The 22,391-nt window shown below is 44.0% G+C and overlaps 1 protein-coding gene across 2 annotated transcripts; it reads right to left on the bottom strand.

Annotated features, from left to right (window-relative positions):
* Positions 1–11,592: 11,592 nt before the first annotated feature.
* On the bottom strand, positions 11,593–21,874 carry STC1 (stanniocalcin 1). 2 transcript variants are annotated; one of them, XM_039243818.1, is made up of 5 exons: positions 21,531–21,874; positions 19,358–19,500; positions 18,488–18,699; positions 12,095–12,312; positions 11,593–11,757 (listed from the first exon to the last, which is right to left on the bottom strand). In XM_039243818.1, the coding sequence occupies exons 1-5, from the start codon at positions 21,646–21,648 to the stop codon at positions 11,702–11,704; spliced, it is 747 nt and encodes a 248-aa protein (XP_039099749.1). In that variant the 5' UTR covers positions 21,649–21,874; the 3' UTR covers positions 11,593–11,701. The 2 variants fall into 2 exon arrangements, with proteins under 2 accessions (XP_039099749.1, XP_039099750.1); XM_039243819.1 differs by having other exon boundaries at positions 11,593–12,312.
* Between the last annotated feature and the right edge of the window lie 517 nt (positions 21,875–22,391).

The raw sequence follows: 22,391 nt of genomic DNA, 5'->3' as shown, positions 1-22,391 counted from the left end.
TTTCACAGTAATAAGTGACTGATTTGAGGTCTGCTTTTTTTATTTTTATTTTTTAATTTTATTTTTGTTTTATAAAAATAGCATATTTTAGGGTGCCTGGGTGATTTAGTTGGTTAAGCATGGGACTTGATTTCAGGTCAGGTCAGGGTTGTGAAATCGAGTCCCATGTTGGGCTGTATGCTGGGTGTGGAGCCTTCTTAAGATTCTCTCTTTCCCTGTTTCCTGCCTCATCCCCTATTCACACTCTCTTTCTCAAAATAAATAAATAAACATTAAAAAAAAACAAAAAAAAATAGCACATTGTAAAAATATTTTTAAAAAACCCCCCCAAAACAAAAAACACTGCAAAAAGCAAAGCCAAAATGGCAAGTAACTCTTTCAACAAAAACAATCACTATCAAAACTTTATTATATAATCTTCTAGCCTTATATATGAATATATATATGCCTAGCCTTATATATAAATATACATATTGACACATACAAACATGAGATCATAATGTACATATATTTTGCTAAGTTTTTTATCACTTATATATTTTGAACCTTTTCCTATGTTTGTAAATATATATGCTTTGTATCTTTTTTAATGATTATTATTTCATTACAATTGCCTTAATCAATTATTGTATATGGAGATTATTTTTATTTGGTAACAAAAATTTTTGCATTAAAAATGTCCAGAGGAAAGTGTTGCATATGTATATTTCCTTATACTCTATCTGTGGAATTTCTAGTTTAAAGGCATAAGCTTAAAGATTCTGTACAGGTATTGATAGAATATCCCTAAAAGGTACTATATTTTGCATTCCTGTCAGTAGTGTTGAGAGTTTTGGTTTTTTTTCAAACACTAATCGACATTGGAAATTATTATTAACAACATCTTTTCTAGTTATATAGGTGGAAAGGTACAGATCTTGAACTTTTTCATTTTCAAAGGCCAGTTGTATTTGTTCTTTTGGAATTTTCTTTCATTTCCTTTGCCACTTTTCTAACCGAGTGTTTATGATTATAGATGCTAAAAGTAGGATGTGTGTTTCACATGTATCTTGCTGCTGTCTAAAAGCAAAATCTTCTGGAAAGAGAATGATCACTTTTTAATTAATGTATGCCATATTCTCGCTCAATTAAATTCAACAAGAGTACCTGTTATATGCTGGATACTGTGCTAGACAGTAGGCATGCAATTTTGGAAAAAAGATACTGACCTGACTCTCAAATAACATATAGCTCATGAGGGAAGAAAAACAAGTCCACAGGCAACTCAAGTTCTCCAGGAAGAGGATCACCTGGGTGGCTCAGTTGGTGGACGTGTCTGGTTCTTGATTTCGGCTCAGGTTATGATCTCGTGGTTTGTAAGACTGAGCCCCACATTGGGCTCTGTGCTGACAGTGCATAGCCTGCTTCAGATTCTCTCTCTCCTTCTCTCTCTGCCCCTCCCCTGCCTGTGCTCTGTCTCTCTCTCTCTCTCAAAATAAATAAACACGAAAAAAAATTCAAATTCTCCAGTAAGGAAGTAAGCATGAGAAGCTTTGGAAGCAACAGAAAGAGTACCTAACTCTGTCTTAGGTAGTTATACAAGGCTTCTTGGAGGAAAGGATGATTTCACTGAGTTCCAGAGGATAATAATAATTAATCAGATGTGTGTGTGTGTGTATGTGTGTGTGTGTGTGCACGCTCGCACGCACACACAGATGGAATGGTACTAACAAAGTGTAATTGTATTGTTAATATAACAGTATTAACAAAGGTCAAGGAAAGCAAGGCAATTGCATGAAACTGCACATACTACGTGCATGGCTGGAGCTCCCAGTGAGAGAAGTAGGATGGATTTGAACAGGCTGGCAGGAAATTGAAAAGTAAGAAGTGTCCAGATTATGCAGCATTTTATATGTTATCCAGTGTGTGCAGTGTGCTTCTTTTTCTGATGCTTTAGAGTTGCCATCGATGGTTTCTAAGCAGTGGAATGACAGATTTACTCTTGGGGAAGAAACTCTTGTCCCTAAGTAGGAAACATATTTGTGGACAGGGCAGAGCATTCCTGAAATCTGAGAGAGAATTTAGGAGACTGGAGAATGAGATCTATGTCAAGGTGGTGGATAAGCGGACAGAGTAGGGAGACAATTAGAAGGAGAAATCAGTGGTTCCAATTTGGTAAGAGGGGTAAGGAGACAAGCATCAAAGATGGTATTCAGGCAGATGGAGATGCCGTTCAGTGATCTTGGGAAGGCAGATAAAGAATAAGTCTCTGACAATGAAGGATGTTTGGAGAATTCAGTTTTGGATACGTTATGTTTTTGGTGGCTATTGTACATCAGAGAGGAAGTATCCAGTTGGATATGTGGGTCATTTTCAAGGGAAATATAGTTTTGGAGCTCTTAACATATAAACAGGAATTGAACTATGTGAGTAGATACAGTACCGAAGGAGAGGATGTAGAATGAAAAGAAAAGAAGGATCAGAACAGAAGGCTGAAGAACTCCATCTTTTCAGGGATGGGAAGAGAAAGTAGAGACTGAGAAGCATTGTCATGAGGGCCTTTTACAGAGGACAGAATGTTTATCAGTGCCACATGCAGCAGATTAATCCCATAAGATAAGGACTTTGGATTTAGCAACAAGAGATGTTTTGACCTAGTTTAGAGTCATTTCAGTGGAGGTGGATGCCAGATTCTAAAGAATTGAAGAGGGAATGGGAGGTGAGGAAATGAAAATGAATGCAGATGTCTCTTTAAAGAAGATGGTACAACAGTGAGAGAGAGAGACTGTGGCAGCTGAAAGAGGGACAGCTCTGGGAGGAGGCAGAAGGGAGGGGCTGCCAAGGGAGAAGGGAGAGTGGCACCTGTTGGCCAGGGATCTTGCAAGAGGGGGACATGGTTGGGATCTAGGCCTTAGGTGGATTCATTATCCTGAGCCAGGAAGAGAGATGCCGTAACTTTTTGTGGTGGGAAATGTAGAAGAATAGGTGTGGATGGCTATGATGATAGGGAATTGAGAGATTTCTCATGTGGTGGTTTCTACTTCACCTGTGTGGTGAGAGGCAAGATTTTCTGCTGCACCTTAGTAGAGAGGCGGTTGGGCGGGAGTGGAGAAGGTTTTAATCATTGCTGTGGAGAATGGAAGAGAGAGCTGAACAGTGATGGGTAAGAAGATTCCCAGACAGTGCTGAGGGTCCTGTTAAGATGAAGGCTGACCAGTTTTAAGTGAGAACAAATCTGTGCATGGCTTTATGATTTTCTTCTCTAGCTGAGGGTTGGGGTTTTTCCAGTTGAGCGTGACACAGATTGATGGGGCAAGCTATTTGAGGGCAATGCAGTTGCATGGTTGAAGTGATTAACCATGTGTAGAAGGCAGAGCAGGGAGAAGATGATGATAGGATAGGGGTTGAAAGATCAGCAGAATGTAGAAAGGTCAAGGGCCTGGGGGTCAGGGTGAGGTTAAAGAACTGATGTAGTGCAAATAAATGAATAGGAGAGCCATAAGGGAGAGACACTGCACTCAGAAGGGAAGCTTCTGGATTTGAGATTTCTGAATTACACCAGTATCAGAAAGGGTGACATTCAATACTTTTAACTGGTCTGATAATGACCAGTCTGAGTAAAACACTGCCATACTGGTGTGTACCTCCCGATTCCAAGGTGCAGACAGGAGGTGGAGCTGAGGAAGGACTAGGGGTTTGAGCACTGGATGAAGCATCCTCATGAAATTCAATTTGTCCAGACTGATGATGTGACTTGAGAGTGAAAAGGACAATCGTGAACCTGTTACCAACATCATCAATAAATGAGAGGCAATTCTTCTTAATGTCATCCAAAGTACACTGAGGCTGGATAATAGTGACAAAGAGAGGAGGAGGAAAGTGGTATAGTCAGATGGCGTATTTTAGCTCTTTGGGACTGCTGTAGCCTGGAAATCCAAGGCTAAAGTAATGGCGGATTTGATGTCTGGTGAGGAGTCTCTTCCTGTGCATGGATGACTGTCTTCTCATGGTGTGCTCATGTGGTGGAAGGGGCAAGCAAACTCTCTCAGGACTCTTTTATAAGGACACTAACCCCTTTTATGAGGGCTCTACACTCATATCCTAATCATCTCTCAAAGGCACCACCTCCTAATTCCATCACCCTAGGGGTTAGAATTCAGCATATGCATTTTGTGCAAGAAACAAACATTCAGAACATAGCAGCCTAAGCCTCAGTTGGTCAGAAGCTTTGTGAAACAGTGGCAGAATCAGTCTGGAACAGTGTTGGGAGTAAGTGGCCTTTGGGCCCCATGCATCAGTCTTGAGATTTGGAAGAATAAGTAACTATTTGGGAAGATTGCAGGGGACAGTGTTTTTTGAGGAATCAGGTTTCAGATGAGAAACTGGAGGTGATATTAAAAGGCAAGGTGAAGATATTTACCTTGAAATGGACAGACTTTGGAAGGAGGATAGTAATAGGAGGCTGGTTCAGGGAGGGCAGACATAAAACAATAAGAAAGTGTGCAGATACTCAAGGAAAAAATCAAATGTATTTTTAAAAGTTGATCTGATTATTTTTTAAATGTGAAATTAATCTGTATTCTACACTAGTAAACCATCTGAAAATCAAAGCAAAACAAATCAAAACGCACAGACAGAGGGGCTAGATGTTGGGGGTGCTGAGATTGTGGGTGGTGAATTTGGGTGACCAGGTATAAGGGTGTGAAGGGATTAGCAAGCTGCAGGCTTTCCACATAGTCCTATAAATCTCCTGATGGATAGGGAATGGGGAGGAGAGGAACTCAGGCCAGTGTGGAGGGAATGAGCCATGGTCTAGAGTGATTGCGTTTCCAAGAAATCCCAAGATAGAGGAGAAGGCCGTCATTGGAATTGGTGCCAAGATTTTGACCAAATGTTGGAAACACTGACAGTCTCTGTGGGACATATACTATATCTGGTTTTTCCTAAAGCAGAGTACACTTGCAGTGTGACTTAATTGTGCTAGAGTTGAGAATAGCATTCTGTCCTCAACTGGAAGCCACAAATCTCTTATCACAGAGTGGGGGGCAGAGATGCATTTCACTGGCAAACAAGGGTCTGAATTAGTGAGTTCTCATCTTCAGCTTAGTCTGCTGCATCCTGCTTCCAGGCACAATGTCAAGTAGCACATAGGTCCTCTGCTGATTACTTCAGTAATCAGGCTTCAGTTAGGTATTTGAAAAATGGGGTGATGTGCATTACTCTTCAGACTTTATAGTAGAGAAATGGGGTAGGCCTAACTAATGGCTCACTCTGGCACTCAAGTTCTTCCTTGGGGTAAGATATCAAAGGACCATGGGAAATTCAGTTTATGGCAGAGTTTGAGTATAAAGAAGAAGAATTAGTGACTTGAGAGGTATTATAAAAATAACTACATGACAAAATAACTAAAGATATAAGAAATCTTGATGTCATTTGACTTGCAGATGGCCATATTCCTTTTGGCTCTTTAGTACGATGTCTTGCATAAACTTAGCAAATATCTAAACATGTTTGTTGAGAAGTCTTTTGTTGCTCAGGTTACCAGGAGAAAGTAACAGCAAGTGTTAACTTTCATCAGGGCCAGTGCTGGAAAGAAATATAGTTATGTGGTGTTGTAATAAGCTGGCCATCCTAAAGTTACCCAAATGGCACCTGGAATTAATTTCTCCACTCACCATGGTGGCATTCACTCCATGCCCTGTTATCCAAACCCTGTTATTGCTGTTGAGGTCCAGCATTCTACTGGAGGAAAAGCCATGGATTAGTTGGTGGGTAACAGAAAGACTTCCTTCCTTCCTTCCTTTCTTCCTCTACTCACAAATGCTTAGTGCATGCCAGCTTTGTGTTAAGCACCGGAATACAAGGATGACTAAGTCCTCTCTCTATGCAAGCTGTCTGCAGTGCACTTGGCTATAAGCTTGGCTTTGGTGGGGAAACCTTCCCAAGTGACATGAGTTTTGGCCAATGAAAAGGAGTTTGGGGAGAAGAATATTCATGAGAAGGAATGCTATGTGTGAAGGTAATAAGGCAGAAAAGGTAACAGTGTCTTTGGTGGAAGAATGAGAAGTTAACATTAGGAGAATTTAGGGTGAGTGTGAAAAGAAGGGCCCAGATTTTGAGGGGTTTCCATTTGAAGTCAAGATGCTCGATTTTTGTCGTCTAGGCAAGGGGGAGCTACTAAAGCGAGGAAGTGAAATAAATGATCATGCTTCAGTGATATCCTCGCAGTGGCTCTGTGGAGGGTTCTAGGATAGAGGAACTGACTCAGTTTTATGGAAACAGTTGGGACCTTGCTATTCCAAGCATCCTTCGTGGAGCATCAGCGTCACCTGGGAGCATGTTAGAAATGTAGCCTTTTGGGCATCGCCCAGAAATACTGAAGTATTTTAATGAGATTGCTAGGTGACGTGGATGCACAGGAAATCTGGGAAATACTGATTCCGGAGCAATGCTGATAGCTCTTATGGCATTAGTGTAGATCCCATGGGAATGGCAACCTTTCTCTTAGTCTACAGATTCACAGATCGCTCCATGAGCTTTTAAACTCCAGTTTTGAAAGGCTGATAGAAATGTAAGAAATTTTTATGTGATTTCAATAATTGGAAAAATTCTATCCTTTTAAGCCATGGCTTTTCAAAGCATTTTGGTCATGGAGTCTTTTTTTTTTTTTTTAAGATTTTATTTTTTTAAGTAATCTCTCTATCCAACATGGGGTTCGAACTTACACTGCCAAGATCAAGAGTCATTTGCTCTTCTGACTGAGCCAGCCAAATGTTCCGTGGACTCTTACTGTGTGAATGGGTTCAGGAGGGCACACATAAGAGAATATCTTATCTACGCTTCCTTCTTTCTTTCTCTTTCTTTCTTTCTTTCTCTTCCTTCCTTCCTTCCTTCCTTTCTCTTTCTTTCTTTCCTTCTTTCTTTCTTTCTTTCTTTCTTTCTTTCTTTCTTTCTTTCTTTCTTTCTTTCTTTCTTTCTTTCTTTCTTTCCTTCCTTCCTTCCTTCCTTCCTTCCTTCCTTCCTTCCTTCCTTCCTTCCTTCTTCATTCTTTTCTTTCTTATTCCTTTTCCCCTTCCCCATCTCCTTCCCCTTCTCTTTCCTCTTTTTTAAAAGTAGGGCTCATGCCCAGCACAGAGCCCAGGACATGCCTTGAATTCATGACCCTGAGCAGGAGTCAGATGCTTCACCAACTGAGCCACCCAGGTGCCCTTATATTATTTTATTTCTTAAGCTTGGTGACGGTATACAGATATTCATGGATTATAATCTGCCATTTTTGGTAAACTGTAATATTTTATATTCAAATTCATAAAATTTTGATTAAACAGTAATGTATAGTGATCAATGAAAGAAAAAGAATAAGAACCAAGGTGGTCCTTCAAGAGTCATGTCAGGAGTGGGAGTAGAGTCTGAATGATGGGGATAGTATTCATGTACCCAGTGATAGTTACATTAGTTGAATGCACAATAAATACTACTTGTGGGGGAGCTTGCTACATGCTAAACACTTTTGGTACTTTATATGCAACTCATTTAATGCTTGTGACTCTAGGAGGTAGGACCTATTGCTTATCTCTATTTCATAGGGATATTGTCACGGCTGAAGAAATTCAGGTGTGAAGGTGTCAGCTACTTGGTGTGAAGCCACAGAGGAAGATTTGAACTCAGTGTAGGGAAATCTCAGATCTCAGTTCATAAGTAGTACATTAAAGTGCAGTGAACAGCCTCTCTGCATAAACAGGTGTTGACAGAAGAAGACGGAGGATGAAGGACCATAATGAAATCAATGCATCCTTTATTCTCGGCCTGGTCAGAGAGCAGCAAGTGCCATACATTTTTGGCCTTAGAGTGGCAACCCTTGCAGTATTTGTTGGCCTGTGTGCATCTGAACTTGGGAAAATGCAGTATGGAGGCAGAAATGAATGCTACTGAGAAAAAAGTCCTCTTTTGAATTTAAAATGTAGAGGGAAAGCCACTAATTAAAAAAAAGCTATACAAGAACTCTCCTTGGAAAAACAACACCACAGAAGCCCTCCCCCACTTTTTTTGCGACTGAACTTGTAACCATCCTTTAAGACCCAGGTAAATGTCATTCTGCTGTGAATCCTTTCCCGGTTTTTTGAGATGGAAAGTTCCATCCTTCAAAAAAAAATTATTTTTTACATTGATTTAGTATTGAGAGACAGAGAGAGACTGAGCACTAATGGGGAAGAAGCAGAGAGAGAAGGAGACACAGAATCTGAAGCAAGCTCCAGGCCTTGAGCTGTCAGCACAGAGCCTCACACGGGGCTTGAACACACAAACCTTGAGATCATGATCTGAGCTGAAGTCGGTCCTCAACCACCTGAGCTACCCCCAGGTAGCTCCCTCCTTTTACTCCCATCCCTTCTCCTGGGATGCTAATAGCTGCCACTTAGTGAGCAATACAGTGTATTGGACACGTAAGTACTTTACTTACTTTATCTTTTAATAGTGCTATGGATAGTTACCACTACCCTCATCTTACAGCGGAGGAAACCGATGTATTCTGGGATTAAGTCATCTGACATGCAGTTAATGAGTTGGCAGAGCCCGAACTGCAATCCCAGAAGTCTGACCCCGGAGCTGGGTGGTCCTCACCACAGAACCATCTCCCTCCTTTTCACATTGATTTAATGGTCTTTTCTCCCTCTCCCGAACTCCTTCTAAGTCATTCATTTGAAGTAATGAGGATATCTCACATTTGGGTGCTTTTTCAGTGCTGGGACCACATCAGCGACTAAACAAAGGGGCTTCCAGCCTGAGCACAGGTGGAGGGCAAGCTCTTCTAGAAAGTGAGAAGAGCATAAATAAAGGCCCAGAAGGGATATGGAGCACAGGCCTTAGCAGAAGCATAGGGTTCATTGCTTTGAAGGAAGGGAGAGTCTTGAGGCTGGAGAGCTGAGTGGTCCCCAGACCATATAGCTTCTTGGAAGTCTGGAAGGACTTCAGGGTGCAATTTTATAGTGAGGGGAATGGGAGCCACCAAATGGTCTTAAGAAGATTGGGAAAACGTTGATTTAAACTACATTCATGTACATATTGGCATTTAATTTGTGACTTTAAAGAAATCAATCAGCTGTTAATTTCACGTTCAGAAAGTCTCATTCAAGAAGTTTTGTAAAGAATAACAATGAAAGACATTGGGGAAGAAAAAAACCAATAAAATGTAACACTTTATTTTTATTATTATTATTTTTTATCTTAGAAGGAATTCACCAAAGGCTTCATATTTTGCTATGGCATCTTTAATTATAAAAATAAGCAAATAAAATAACTTGCATCTGTCATTACCATGATATGTTTCATAACCTTTATATGCACATGGAGCTTAAAAATGTAATTTAACAATAAATAATGACATATACCAGATATGCTCACTGTTTATTCCAGTACTCAGCCAAAAACCTAAATATCATTTAAATTATAAATACATAATGCAAATATAATGGCACAAAAATGTCTAAAGTGCAACCAAATCACAATAGAAGAATCATGCAAGCTGGTCTAGGTCAGCCCCCGAATCACTCTGTGCAGCAAACACAAGACGAGGCTTTGGAAATTTAAAGGGGAAGTCGGAAAGAGTGGGCAGGATGGGGACAAGAGAAGCAAAAAACTAGCAACATTGTGAGAACTGCTTTTTTTTCCATGTGTGTGGATATATGTATTATAGATACATATAGAAGTATCGCTGTGGGGAGAAAAGGGGGGTACCACGGTTTGAAGGGGATCACAGCAAACAAAGAGAATCTACTGGATTGAAGTAAGAGAGAATTTGGCTAGGAATCCTCGTGAACTACTTGTCGCATTGGGGTCCTGGCTTAGTGGGTTTGCGAAATGGACACGACACACATACTTGAGTAGCTTTTCTGGTTCGGAGAAGTCAGCCTTGCCTGGGGGTGGGGGCTGGGGGTGGGGTGGGGGGAGAGTCAACTTAGCATATGGTCTACCTGATTTCCAAGAGGCTAAGGCAGTGTCCGTATGTTTGGGGACCTGGGGATGGGACAGTTCTGAGTATAAAAATGCTCTTAACAATCTGATGTCAGCACGCTTAGAGGCTGTGTGGGGACAAAGGCAGCAACGCTGTGCGACTGTTGCTGCTGGGTCTGCTGCGATTGCTCTTGGTCCTTGAGCAGCGTGTTACTGCTTTTAAAGGCTTTATGGTAAAGTTGTATTGCTTTTCATTTTTCTGGAGATGTGCCCTCCCTCCTCCCACCAGGAACCCTATCACTCAATTTGGTCAAATCTTGAGTTCAACCTAGTGAGAGTCAAGCACCAATAGTTTCTACCTAAGTGAGTTTGGAGTGGCCCCTGCAGTCCTACCCCTCCTCCCTCTTTCTCTCTCAACATTGACCTTTGGTGGGCAGTGACGCTCTTAAGGGACTGTTGGGTTCAAGGACGGTGACCCTGAGAAACTACTGTTGTTCATAGATAGGTTAATCATTTGGCTTCGGTGGTTGCCATCTTGTAAACATCACGGCAGAAATAATCAAACCACCAGCTCTTTTTCCCTCTTTCTTTTTTTTCTTTTTTCTTTTTTCTTTTTTTTTCTTTTTTTTTTTCTTTTTTCTTTTTTTTTTTTTTTCTTTTTTTTCTTTTTTTTTGTGATCCTACAGAGATGGCCCAGCTGCCAGGACTACTTTGGCAGGCAGCGTGCTACAGGACAAAAATGTAAGAGGAGTCTATTAAGGCTGGACAGCCCAGGGTTATTTATACCCCCTCAGCCCCAAGTCCCCGGAACTGAAGACCCAAAGGCTGATTGACTCGTTCCTGATTGATTTAATGGAAAGTCTCCCACGCCACCATCAGTTTCAGGCACGGATGAGAGGCTGCGGGACAAGAATTGCCACTTCCCAAGATAGAGTAGGCCTTATCGCACTGTACGTGGTCCAAGCCCAAAGGGATGCTCTTTTTGGTTCCCGTAATTCCCAGTTGGATGTGACAGAGCCATTTCAGGATAGGTCTAAGTCAAGAGTAGCCTCTGGGTTGAGGTGGGCTGGGAGATTAACATTTTGCCTGGGGTCCTTCAGATAAACCTGTTGGTTTTTCCTATCTCGTACAGGCCCATCTTGAGTTTTGATGTTGCGTAAAACTACTTCTACCCCCGTAAGTTATAAAAAAGGCCACAAGGAGCATTTATGTGGATATCTGGAAGTGAGATAGTTATTCCATTCCCAGGAAAAGAAAAATAAAGCTAAGTTACAAAACTAAATCTATATGCAATAAAGTTATTATATACTGCTTTGTTTAAGCAGAGTCCTCTGGAATTTATGTACAGTACATTAGTTTTCAGCTATTTATATTCCACAGTTAGACCTTAAGATTCTCTGGTTTTAAGACAATTGTTAAAGATACTTTTAAAGCTCTGAGCAGTTACAGTACATAAAGATGTTAGCTTTTTGTTTGTCATTAGATGCGAGAAGATGCAGGCTCAAACTCTGGTTGAAGAGCCAGGCTTGAGCAATTTGGTAAATGTGTCGGAAAGGAAGTTACACACTAGAGGATCAAGACCGTAAGACACTAGCTCATGAGAGATCAAGAATTCAAACACGACATTCATATTCGTCCATGACCAGCACAGATTCATCACACGAATTCCATTTAACATCTTTATGAGCATTGAAGACATGCATTTAAGTTAAGTTGCTTCTCATCAGCTAACTCTACCGGGGCAACCATCCTAAAACGGCTCCACATCTTCCAATTACAATGACTGGGCCTGACACGAATGCTTTGTGTTTGAGAGTAGTTTGAGGGGACCTGGGAAACGACATGGTAGAGGAGGGTGATAAAAGAGGGTAACTCTCTCCTGCCAAGAGGCAGAAAGATCACATGTATTCTGTCTGTGGGAATGCTGCCATTGCAGAATGTTGGGATATTGATTACAGAAGCCTAGTTTCATGCAATTTTCCGTAAGGGGAATAGAAAATAGGAACTACTTAAAAAAAAAAAAAAACCAAACCAGGCACAGTACACTCAAAGTTGGTGTGCGAACACCTTTAAAATGATACTAGTTTGGTGAGGGTGTGAATACCTCTCCCTGCTTAGGCACTCTCTTGTGAGGTGCGTTTGATGTGGGAGGGAGAGGCCACCTCACCTCGGAGGTTCCTGAGGAGGACTTTCAGCTTCTGTGGCTCGCTGGTGCGCCTCCTGTTGAAGTCAGCTCGCGGGTGTGTTTGGGCACAGTGATCTGTCTGCAGGATGTGAAAGAGGCTGGCCATGTTGGGCCCAATTTTCTCCATCAGGCTGTCTCTGATCGTGCTGACTGTGTCTTCATCACATTCCAGGAGGCTCCGGACAAGTCTGTTATAGTATCTGCATTGGAAGAGGAGCACAGGCAACAGACACTCAGCGAGAGCAAGGCAAGACCCAGGCTCCCAGCCGGGCTGCAGCCAACACCATCTGCCATGGTCGGACCAGGCAAATACAAATAGTTCATTAGCTGAAGGTGGCTTTTGCTTCTAACTTTTCTTCAGTGTCTTCATTTTTAAAAATACTTATTATTTTGGGAAGGGGGAAGGAGCAGGTGGTAGAAAGGAGGAGAGAGAGAGAGGGAATATTAAGCAGGCTCTAAGCTCAGCGTGGAACCCAACGTGGGGCTCAATCCCACAACCCTGGGATCATGACCTGTGTCAGAATCAAGAGTTGAACGTTCAACTGACTGAGCCACCCCGGCACCCTTACTTTGTCTTCCTAGTTTGAGTGCCTGTGCTTCCTAGATTTGCCATACAATGTGAGACGGCTTCGTCTTCATGTTTAATGCTCAGGAGACTTAGATCATCCTCTGTGAAGAGTAGGCTGACAGCAATGTCTAAAAATTTTAGAAATGTAGAAACATATAGCTAGATGGGATCACAGAGATTATTCAGTGGCTATCTCATCAGTCCATACAGAAGAAACACACGTGGGAGAGCTAAAGTGACTTGTCTAAGGTCGTACAATCGGTTAGAGATAGAAACAAGACATAGTCAAATATAATGATATGAGCTCAGCCCCAGACACTTCTATGAAGAGTCACTGCACAGGAACTTGGGCAGAGGTTTTGAGGCCTCTTTGCAATTTTCCTTTTGCTTGGTGGTGTGTGTGCAGGTGCACATGCACGTGAGTGCATATTCGGACTTCACTTTTATTTTTAAAGGAGGCCCCTGTCTTCAGTGTCTCATGCATTTTACTACCCAATCTAATTTCTCCATCAGACATGCAGCTAGCCTTGCTAGTGGTCATCAACTGCTCACATTCGCAGTCTTCCTTCAAAGGCGCACTGTAGTCAGAAGGCCAAATGCCGGGAAACGAGGAGACTTAAATGGAAAGATTGCTGGTCCTTGATGCTTTCCGCTTCGGGAATTCCCCAAAGTCTTCTCCCACTGTTCTAGCTTTTGCGGGCCTCTTCCTTTTTTTGAACATTTTACAGATCTTTGGTTAGCATCACACAAGTCGGCATTGCATGGTCTAGTGATGGTTCTGTTTCCCCTACTAGACAGTTAACCTATTGAAGACAGCATTCATGTCTTTATTCTTTATAACCTTCATGTGTCGGTGTCCCATGTCTACTTTGCCTGCTTGTTGTCAATTTGTTGATTTATTTTGCGGCCACTGAGGAAATGGGGAGTTTTAGACATAATAATTCTTTCCAAAAAGTCATGATTCCAAGAAGAAAGATTAGAGGTAGGTGTGGTTAAGTTAACAAACCAACCAACCAACCAACCTATACGTTTGGTATAAACCACCTTCATCTTAGATGCAAGTGGTTTAGATATCCCAAAGGCTGAAGCTAAGTGTTACGGCTCAGAGACAAACTGCCTAATATTTATAGCATATGAATTATTCTTCCTGTTCATTGGGAAGACAGTTCAGGTGATTTTCTAATTTGCGGTGGGACTTGTTTGCTCCATTTTGAGGTGGCACTTGTCAAAACCCATTAGCTCTGTATGCACTAATAAGAGACTCTCCGGATGACAGTGACCTCCAGTCTCTATGTGGAGAGACTCTTTCCTCAGAGGAGCCTGCGGGTCACTGGGGCCACAAGATCTTCCATGAAAAGAAACCTGTTTATTTTTAACTCACCTCGCAGAGCACAGGATCAAACATCCTTCCAGAATAACTTAACCCCCCGGAGAGGTCCTTTCAAGGATGTACGGTAAACAGAGTGGAACACGGGTAATGAAGCAGAGCGGCCACCCTTCTGTGAGGGAGCAGATGAAGCTGGGCGCCAAACTAAAGAGAAGCACTGTTGTCTGGGTCTCGGACACGATCCTGGCTCTACCCCTCCCACGAGGGAGGGTTACATCCAGCTGTTGTTAAAATTGGGATTCTCTGGTGCAGAAACACATTTTCCAACCCTTTGGAATTATAAAGCCCATGAGTCAAGGCAGATCTCACTTGGATGGGGAAATAGGGAGAAAAATGGTTTTGGAAAAACTGAGAATAAATGACTTTGTACCAACAGCTTCAGATATCTATAACCCCACATAGGTCCCCAGGCATCCCTTTACTCGGGCTGTGCAAGGACACGGGTCCCCTTCATCTCTGTGTCTATTTTACAGGGTGATTAGATCTTAGAGAATAAGGTTTCTGACCTCTCACCCTCCTGACCACCCCCATCAAGACTTTATAACTTAAAGGTAACCCTTTCACTTCTAGAAAGAACTGCCCCTGCCCCAATGAGCCACAGAAGGTGGTCTTTCCTTAGACTGACCTTGAAAGCTCTTGCCTGGATGATGAAATCTTACACCAGTAAGGAAACTAAGCTTCTGCCATTAGCCTTGCCTCTTTGAGGTCAGATGTGTCTCTTTGGCTCTAACTCTCCCTCTCTGAGGGAGAGCCTACCTTTACGTTACTTTCGCTGCTCATCCAGACAGGACACCTATTTTCTGGCATTTCTTGATGATGACCTCACCAGCCCCGACTACCCTAGTGACTCCCTCCAAATCTACCCTTAGCTCTCTTGGGGAGCTCTGTAAACTCAACAAGGGCAGGCTGAGAGGGCTCCCTGTAAAATGTCCATGGCTCCATTAGCAGCTCCTCCAAGTCTGGAAAACCTGTCAACTTGTCAGGCTGCCTGGAGGTCAACATCATTTGCCAGAGTGAGCCACAGTTTAGTCCTGTGCCTCTCCATTAAAGGCTAGAATACACAGTAACGGCGCTGACCTCTGGGATTGTGTGGATGAATGAGACAGACCTTTCCCGTCTATAAATCACTAAGTGAGATTATTTAAGAGATTGTCTCCAGCAAAAGTTGAATTAGCAATTGCCACATATTTGTCGGGCACCATCTTGTACCCACAGTCTATGTTACTATAGCTGTTGGTAAGATGTGCCTTCTCTTTGAGGAGAGAATTGAGCAAATTGAACAAATTTAAGTGTTGATCACCATGGGGCACATTTATTCAAGTCTCCTTGGTGTTCTATTTTCTTCCTCTTTTTATTCTCCTTGGATTGTGAGTATTTCCTTCATGTTTTACTGGTTGCCATTTTTGAAGCAGAAATCAAATAGCTTGGCTCAAGGCCATATGCATTCTAGGCCCAACTCTGTTATTCACTAGCTGTGTGACCTTCAGCAGGTCACTTCCCTCTCTGGGCCTCTGTTCTTTCAATCAGTAAAATTTAGGCATTTAGTCTATGATCATCTCCAGCTATGATCTCCTATGCATCTAGAGATTTAATACATATTTTTCTTCTTCTTTGAACAAGGATGGTGCAGGTCTGCTTCAGGTCCGTCCTCTGCAGGATCAGTTAGAACTATGTCAGAAGATGCCTTTCTTCACCTTTATAGGGGTTGGCAGGATGTGCTACAGGGACTTGATGGGCTAAGTGTTCTGATTATCCAGCCTGGAAGGACCTTTTAATGCATGTTCCTTTCCTCCCATTTTGAAAATTCCATCACTGACCTTTTTTTTTTTTTCTTGGTCAAGAATAAGATCAGATATTCTCCATAGCTACTGTTTCAGCCATGCTTTACCCAAATACACACATACTGCCTAGGAACGTTCTGTGTGAGGGTTTATAAATAGTCCTTTGTTTCCCTTGATCAATATTATTCTTCTGTTTCCTGTTCCCTATCCATGCCCTAGAGAGCTGGAAGCTTCGTCAGTTTTCCCACTCTGGATCGGATTGGTCCGATTTCTTCCCAAGCCTCACACTGCCCGGTTTTCCTCATCAATTTGTGCCTGCTTCCCTCGCGGGTAAGAGAGCAGTTTGCAAATTTGGCCAGGGGGATGGCCAGCTATCCTTTTTCTTCTGAGTGCATTTCTCCCATGGAAAATGTCCCTGTTCTGGCTGCCGGTCCAGTCTCACAGGCTTTTGGATTCTCCCAGGCCCAAATCTCATGCTAGATAAGTCACAGGAAGGTGGAATGAACCTGTAACTACTTCCCTTTGCGATTCGGTGCCAACTGGCACAACTTAGTATGTCTCTGTGGTGGGACAGAGGCTGGGAAAGCAGGATGTTTCGGGAGAGCGAGGAGCTTAAATAGAGCAAAGCAAGCCCAGCATGAAACCGGAAATCTCTACAGTTCTGTGCAGGAATAATATTAGCCAGCTGAAGTGAAATAACGGGAGAAAGAGCTACGTGGAAGAGATGGCCACTTTTCCCCACCTTCTGAATAAGTGTGATTTCCCAAGATGAAAAAGGGAGACCGCAAGGCCCCTGTGACCATCTGGTACAGGTGGCGTAAAGGAAAGCCCCCCTGAAAGCAGTAGTGGCCTGATTCAAAACTCCTATTACTATTCGCTTCTTAGATATTTAGGATCACCGGTCCAGAATCTGTATCATCCTTTCTATACGACCTTTCCCTTTACAATGGAAGATATGACCTCAGTTGAAATAGAGCAGTTCGAATTGCCTCCACGTTGGTTACATGGCCTATTATAAGTCACAAATTGTCACAGAATCCTTAAAGATCTAGACTTATAATGATGGCTTTGCCAACATACCCTTGCCCACCCCCAGCTGCCCCACAAACAAATACTTTGTTCCTGGCCCCTGTTTACTAAGAATTCTTTTTTTTTTTCCTATATGGTGAAGGGAGCCTCCAACAACTGGCCAGGCTTTGTTTTGTTTTGTCTTGTTTTTGTTTCCCTTCAGATGTAGCAAGAATCTTTTTGGGAGCATTTTAAGGCCAAGGTCAACCTGAGATAGGCTATTTGAGATAAATGCGGGATTTGACTTCCTTGTTCTGAGGACATCAACTAGGACCCAGGGACAGAGTCGCTTCCAAGTATTGAAGAAATTATTTTAGAAATTGACATGGGGTTCTGAGGAGACTTTACTGCGTGCTTATGGGAGAATCAGAAATTTTATCGAGTTTTAAGGTCAGGGACTTTAGTAGTTCCCTAAGGAAGAGGTACTTTCCCGGTCTTCCAGTTGCATACATGTGCATGACTAAACCACTGGTAAGCCCCGGGAGGAGCAGGTTGTTGGCACTACTGGAAGAAGGGGCAGACCAGGCTAGGAGATTAATCAGTTAGCAATCAGGTGGTCCAGGTAATAGGCAATAGGACTGACCTTTGTCAGTGTGTGCAGATTTGGCCGGGGAGTCAAAGGATCTTAGTGCTTCAGGACTAGGTGACAAGTTTTAGGCTGTGTGGCATCACAGTGGGGCTGACCTTGTCCCAGCCTCGCTGTCCCTGCTGTACCTCCATGCCAGCCTCATTGGCACCTCTCCTAACCTGATGGCAGATGGGGAAGCCCAGGCCTATGCTGGGAAACTTCGTGGGTCGGGGAACGAGGATGTCAGCCCTCTCGTGTGCTGGGTGTCCACGCCCGGCTGGTAAAGACAGTGAGCCCGCAGCACCAAAGGGCCGATGCTCAGATAGAATTACTTCAGAGGTTTGGGATCACGTAAGAATACTGAGATGAGAATATGAGCACTCACCAGAAACATCAATCCAGGAGACCACGGACTAGAGAAAGGAATACCATGGGTCTGGGCGGGGGAATCATCTGGCCCAGCCAGCTCCCTTGTCACAAAAGGAAATCTGATTCCCAACAAAGTGGCCTGGCATATACTGGGATGTCTGCTTGGGCTTGGGACCTCTCAGAACACATGCACATTGAAAAGTCTGCATTATGACATTTGACCAGGGTTTTTCCAATGGCCACTTGTACCGTGCATAGGCATAATTTCAGCCAAATGTGTATCACAAAAGCTTGTGTCCATAAACTTCACAATTCCCTTAAGGCCTAGTGTGAGAAACTGACAATGAGAATGCACCCAGGGATGCTGCAGATGAAGCTTTCTAATAGCTGCATGGGAAGACTTTTCCTATAACAGTGAGGAAAAAAAAAAAAAAATCCAGGCTGCTTAAGCTGTCACAACCAATCACAAACATATTTTTTCCTGCAAAAGCCGGGAAGGCTGCAAGCTAAAATAAGATCGTGACTGTGGCAATTAACCCCCTTCTTCGTCTGGCTCTGCCAGCGCCCTGCCCCCCCCCCTGCCCTCCCGCCTCCCCCCTCCCCCCCAATGCCAAAAAGCAGACTCATTCTGTACCTGTTGGAGAAGTGATTGGGGAGCTGGACCACCTCGGTGATGGCTTCGGGGTTCCGCTTGGCGACGCTGCACACATTCAGCTTGCTGTAGCACTCCTCTTGCACCTCTGCAATCATCCTCTGGAAAGTGGAGCACCTCCGAATGGCGAGGAAGACCTTGGAGGTCACCCCATTGGCAATGCACTTTAAGCTCTCTTTGACAAATGCTTTTCCCTGCCAGGCAAGGGGTAGGAGGAGAAGCGTTAGCTCGAGCTGACCAGAGGGGACAGGGCATACGCAGGGTGTAACTTAAGGGGCCTTGCTTTGGCACTGTCCCCCGGCCATCTGTATGTCCTTGCAATGAGGAAATTGTATGCCGCGACCCAGATAAAAAAAAAAATGTCCCCACTTTCTTAGACTACCTTCAGCATTGAGCTTCATAGAAATAATGAGACAGGAGGAAAAAAAAGAGACACACCCGTAATCAGCCACCCTGCAGCTTAAAAAGAGCGTAATACGGCTTTGTCTTTTTGGGATTGAGACTTTGATAACACAAGCTAGTACGCTAGGTCATACGGTGAGAACTTCTTTGTTAGAAGAACATTTTTATTTCCTCTTGAAGAGGCAAGGATTTTCTGCTCATCGCCCCTCCCTTACGTGACAGCCTCTGTCAGCGTGTGATGATCCTGCATTACAGGGCGGGGAGTGGTCTCGTACAGAAGTGGCTTCCTGGCCGAAAGTGTGCGTGTGCACGCGGGAGGGTGCGTGCACATGCCAGCGCTGAGAATTTAGGTTGTAGGCTTCCCTACAAGACTGGCTCCTACAAACAATAGTCTAAGCGCACTGTTAAAGACAAGCAGCCAGTGGGAGGCATGGGTAGAGGTCTTATTACCTGAGTGTCAAATTTAGCAGCACTGTACAAGAAGGATTTACAGATGTCGTACATCCCATCTGTATCGCAGGTGGAGTTTTCCAGGCATGCAAAAGCGCCGCAGCCAACTTGCAGAGCGCTGTTGAGGCAGCGAACCACTTCAGCTGAAACACACAAACCCATCCAATCTGGGTCAAACAGGGAGGGGGATTCGGAAGGGTCAAGGTGGCAAGATTCAAGGACAAGGGCTCGGAAGAACTTCTCTTAGGTCTGCGGAGGGGGCCAGTAGGTAGTCCCATTCAGAGGGGGTAGGGGCTGAATGAGCGGGCCAGGCAGACCCCTTTTGCTTGTAAGAGCCAGAGCACGTGAAAAAAGCGGGCAGGGGTGTTCCCTGTTGGTCTCACCATTGCATACCCTTTTGGGGGCTGGAGAAGTAAGGTCAGAGTCTGCGGCGTGCACTGTAAGTGCTCGAAACAGCTCTGCAGCATCAGAGGCCCTCGCTTAGAGCCCAGAAGCCTGGGAAGGCAAGAGGCGGTGGCTGGTGGTCAGGTTTAGGAAGTAGAAGGGCCAAGGGAATTGATTTGGCTTCTGAAAATGCACTCTGGAGTAATAAGAATGGAATTTTCGTCTAAATGGCAGAGAAGAATTTGCCAAGGAGTTCACTGGGAGACCCTTTCCATTTAGGGCTTCTGACTTACCTTCAGGTTGGCAGAAAGGAATCTGGTCCGTTCATATTTCACCCCACCCCCCACCATAGGACAGTGCTTAGAGGTATGCATAATCTCTCTCATATTAAAAGCCATTTCTTTTTTTCTTTTTCTTTCTTTTTTTTTTTTTTTAAAGAGAAACACAGGTGTGGAATAACAAGGCCAAAGCACCCCTTGTGCAAGACTGGAAGATAACCACAAAGAACTTGCATGAGGCTTTCTACATTCTGGATAAGATCTCCCATAAAAGTAATTTCTCTCCTACAGAAAGGGGGTGTTCTGGCAAGCAGCTCGGCAAGAAATGATCTGCAGCCTTCATACCATAGGATTCTCTTCTGAGATCAAAAGCATGGTTCGGTTAGGCTTCCCCTCCCCCTCCCACCACCCGCAGCCTCTGAGATGTTACAAGTCATTTCCCTAATTATATATTTCCACGGGTTCAAATTATAACTTTGCTTTAAGCAGTTTTAATATGCATTAGGGTTGCTATTGTTTTAGGCAAGCTCGAATTGTGAATCACTGCATTTCTATAGCAACTAAGTACAAAAGGAAGTGAAGCAAAGCCCTCCTCTAGGCAGCGACCTGTGCTCTTCCGAGGGGAGCGTTGTCTGCAGCATTTGGACACCTGCGATCCCATCTTTGCTGACAGTCGGGGGTGTGGGGGCAGTAATGTCAGAGGGGCAAGCTGGACGAGTGGAGTCAAAAGGCAGAGGTGTTCATGCCGGCTTCCTAAGGACTCTTTTCCTTTAGAGGCCAAGATAATACACAATTAACTGCTACGGGAGTCAGCGCGAGAGTGAGACCTTCCCCTTGAAGAAACAGCTGCTACGTTTCACAAATACTCTTTTTCAAGGGGGCCCTCTGGCCGTGGGCTGCACTGTCTAGGCAGCTGAATGAAGCTTGAGAAAGCCGGGAGGAAGAGAAGGAGCAGTGTCAGGGGTGGGATGTGTAGGGTTTTCTCTGCATCTGCCCGGGATTTGTCAGCCTTGGGGGCTATGGTTCGGTAAATCTGTCTGCAGAGGGAGCTTTCTGTGTGTTCTCTGAAGGGGCAGGGAAGTCCAGTTATGGGGTCTTAAGGGTGAAGGAAGGGGGACGGCGTCAGACAAACCATGTCTCACCTTAAGATCGGCTTCAGCTTCTGGAAAGTATAGAGAGCGCTTTGAAGCATGCCAACATTCAAGCCTTTCCCCCGCCCCCTCCCCCTCCCCCAAGAGGGTACGTGCCAGATTTCAGGCAATCAGGCTAGTAGGCTTATGCAATGAAATACCCTCAGCAGAGAGCCCAGCTTCTTCGTTAGTTGCATGCAATTTATTAAACAAAGGAGCTCCACTTCCTAAGGCTATTGGATTACACTGGCAGTTTATTGCCATCAGGCATGAAGCACATTTATTATCAAGATCAGCCGTCACAGACACAGTTGCAAAAGCGAGAGGCAAATGAGGACAGCTCTTTGGGGGGGAGAAACCGGTCCTGGGTTTGCCGCTTACCTGAGTTCTGAGCTGCCACCCGGGATTTCCTGGGGCTCACAGAATCATTCTGCTCCGCCTCATGGGTTGCAGAAGCACTGATCACCAGCACCAGAAGCACTGCTGAGTTTTGGAGCATTCTCTGAGAAGTTTCCGCTAAGTTGCTGGGTTTTTTTTTTTTTTTTCCTCCCCCCCTTTCCTCTTTCCCTCTCCCGGCTTGAGTGAAGATGTGGATCTGGATACACTGAAAGCCTAGGTGAGGATCTGATGAGGATTTTTTGTGGTTGCTGCTGCTGCTCTTGCTGACGCTTTTGCTGCTGCTGCTGTTGCTGCTGCTGCTGCTGCTGCTGTTGCTGCTGCTGCAGTGGCTGCTTCTTGCACCTCTGGCTTTTGCAAACTGGGGGCCCAAGAGCTGCACCCAGGGATTTTATAGCCGTTCTTATCGGTCCTTAGGATCAGGGACCAATCAGGTCCCTCAACTGGTCTGGCTAGCCAATCGGAGGGCACTCTCATTGGGCTGGAGCTGTTTGACTTCTTAGAAATATTTTCCAGCAAATTAAAAGTACCTGCTGCCAATGTTTTACATGTGTGTGTGACGGTGTGTGCATGGATGTGTGAAAAGCTATTTTCACGGAATTCAGGGATGACCGTGTAGTGATTGAACTGAGGGAAAAATCATGAAAATCTCAACGAGGTGCTTTGGAAATCCATCTTTTTTTTTTTTTTTTTAATGATCTGTGGGGGTGGGGAATGGACAGCAGCAGCAGGATGTGGAGTGTGGTCTCTCTGGAACCTAATTTAACCTCATGACAGCCGTTTTAGTCTGATTTTATCAGTATACTATGTTGTGAGCTATGCGCTGTCCCTATCTTATTGGCACGT

This window comes from Hyaena hyaena, unplaced genomic scaffold, assembly GCF_003009895.1.
Source record: "Hyaena hyaena isolate Hyena2069 unplaced genomic scaffold, ASM300989v1 scaffold_230, whole genome shotgun sequence".
Classification (NCBI taxonomy): Eukaryota; Metazoa; Chordata; class Mammalia; order Carnivora; family Hyaenidae; genus Hyaena; species Hyaena hyaena.
This window is presented reverse-complemented; position numbering and strand designations above follow the sequence as displayed.

Bases quoted from the DNA above. Each gene is read 5' to 3' on its own strand.
- STC1 (XM_039243818.1), bottom strand. From the start codon at position 21,648: ATGCTCCAAAACTCAGCAGTGCTTCTGGTGCTGGTGATCAGTGCTTCT. The intron at 18,700-19,357 runs GTAATAAGACCT...CTTGCCTGGCAG, and splicing joins CTGCTAAATTTGACACTCAG to GGAAAAGCATTTGTCAAAGA. The intron at 11,758-12,094 runs GTGAGGTGGCCT...GTCGTTTCCCAG, and splicing joins CCTCCTCAGGAACCTCCGAG to GTCCCCTCAAACTACTCTCA.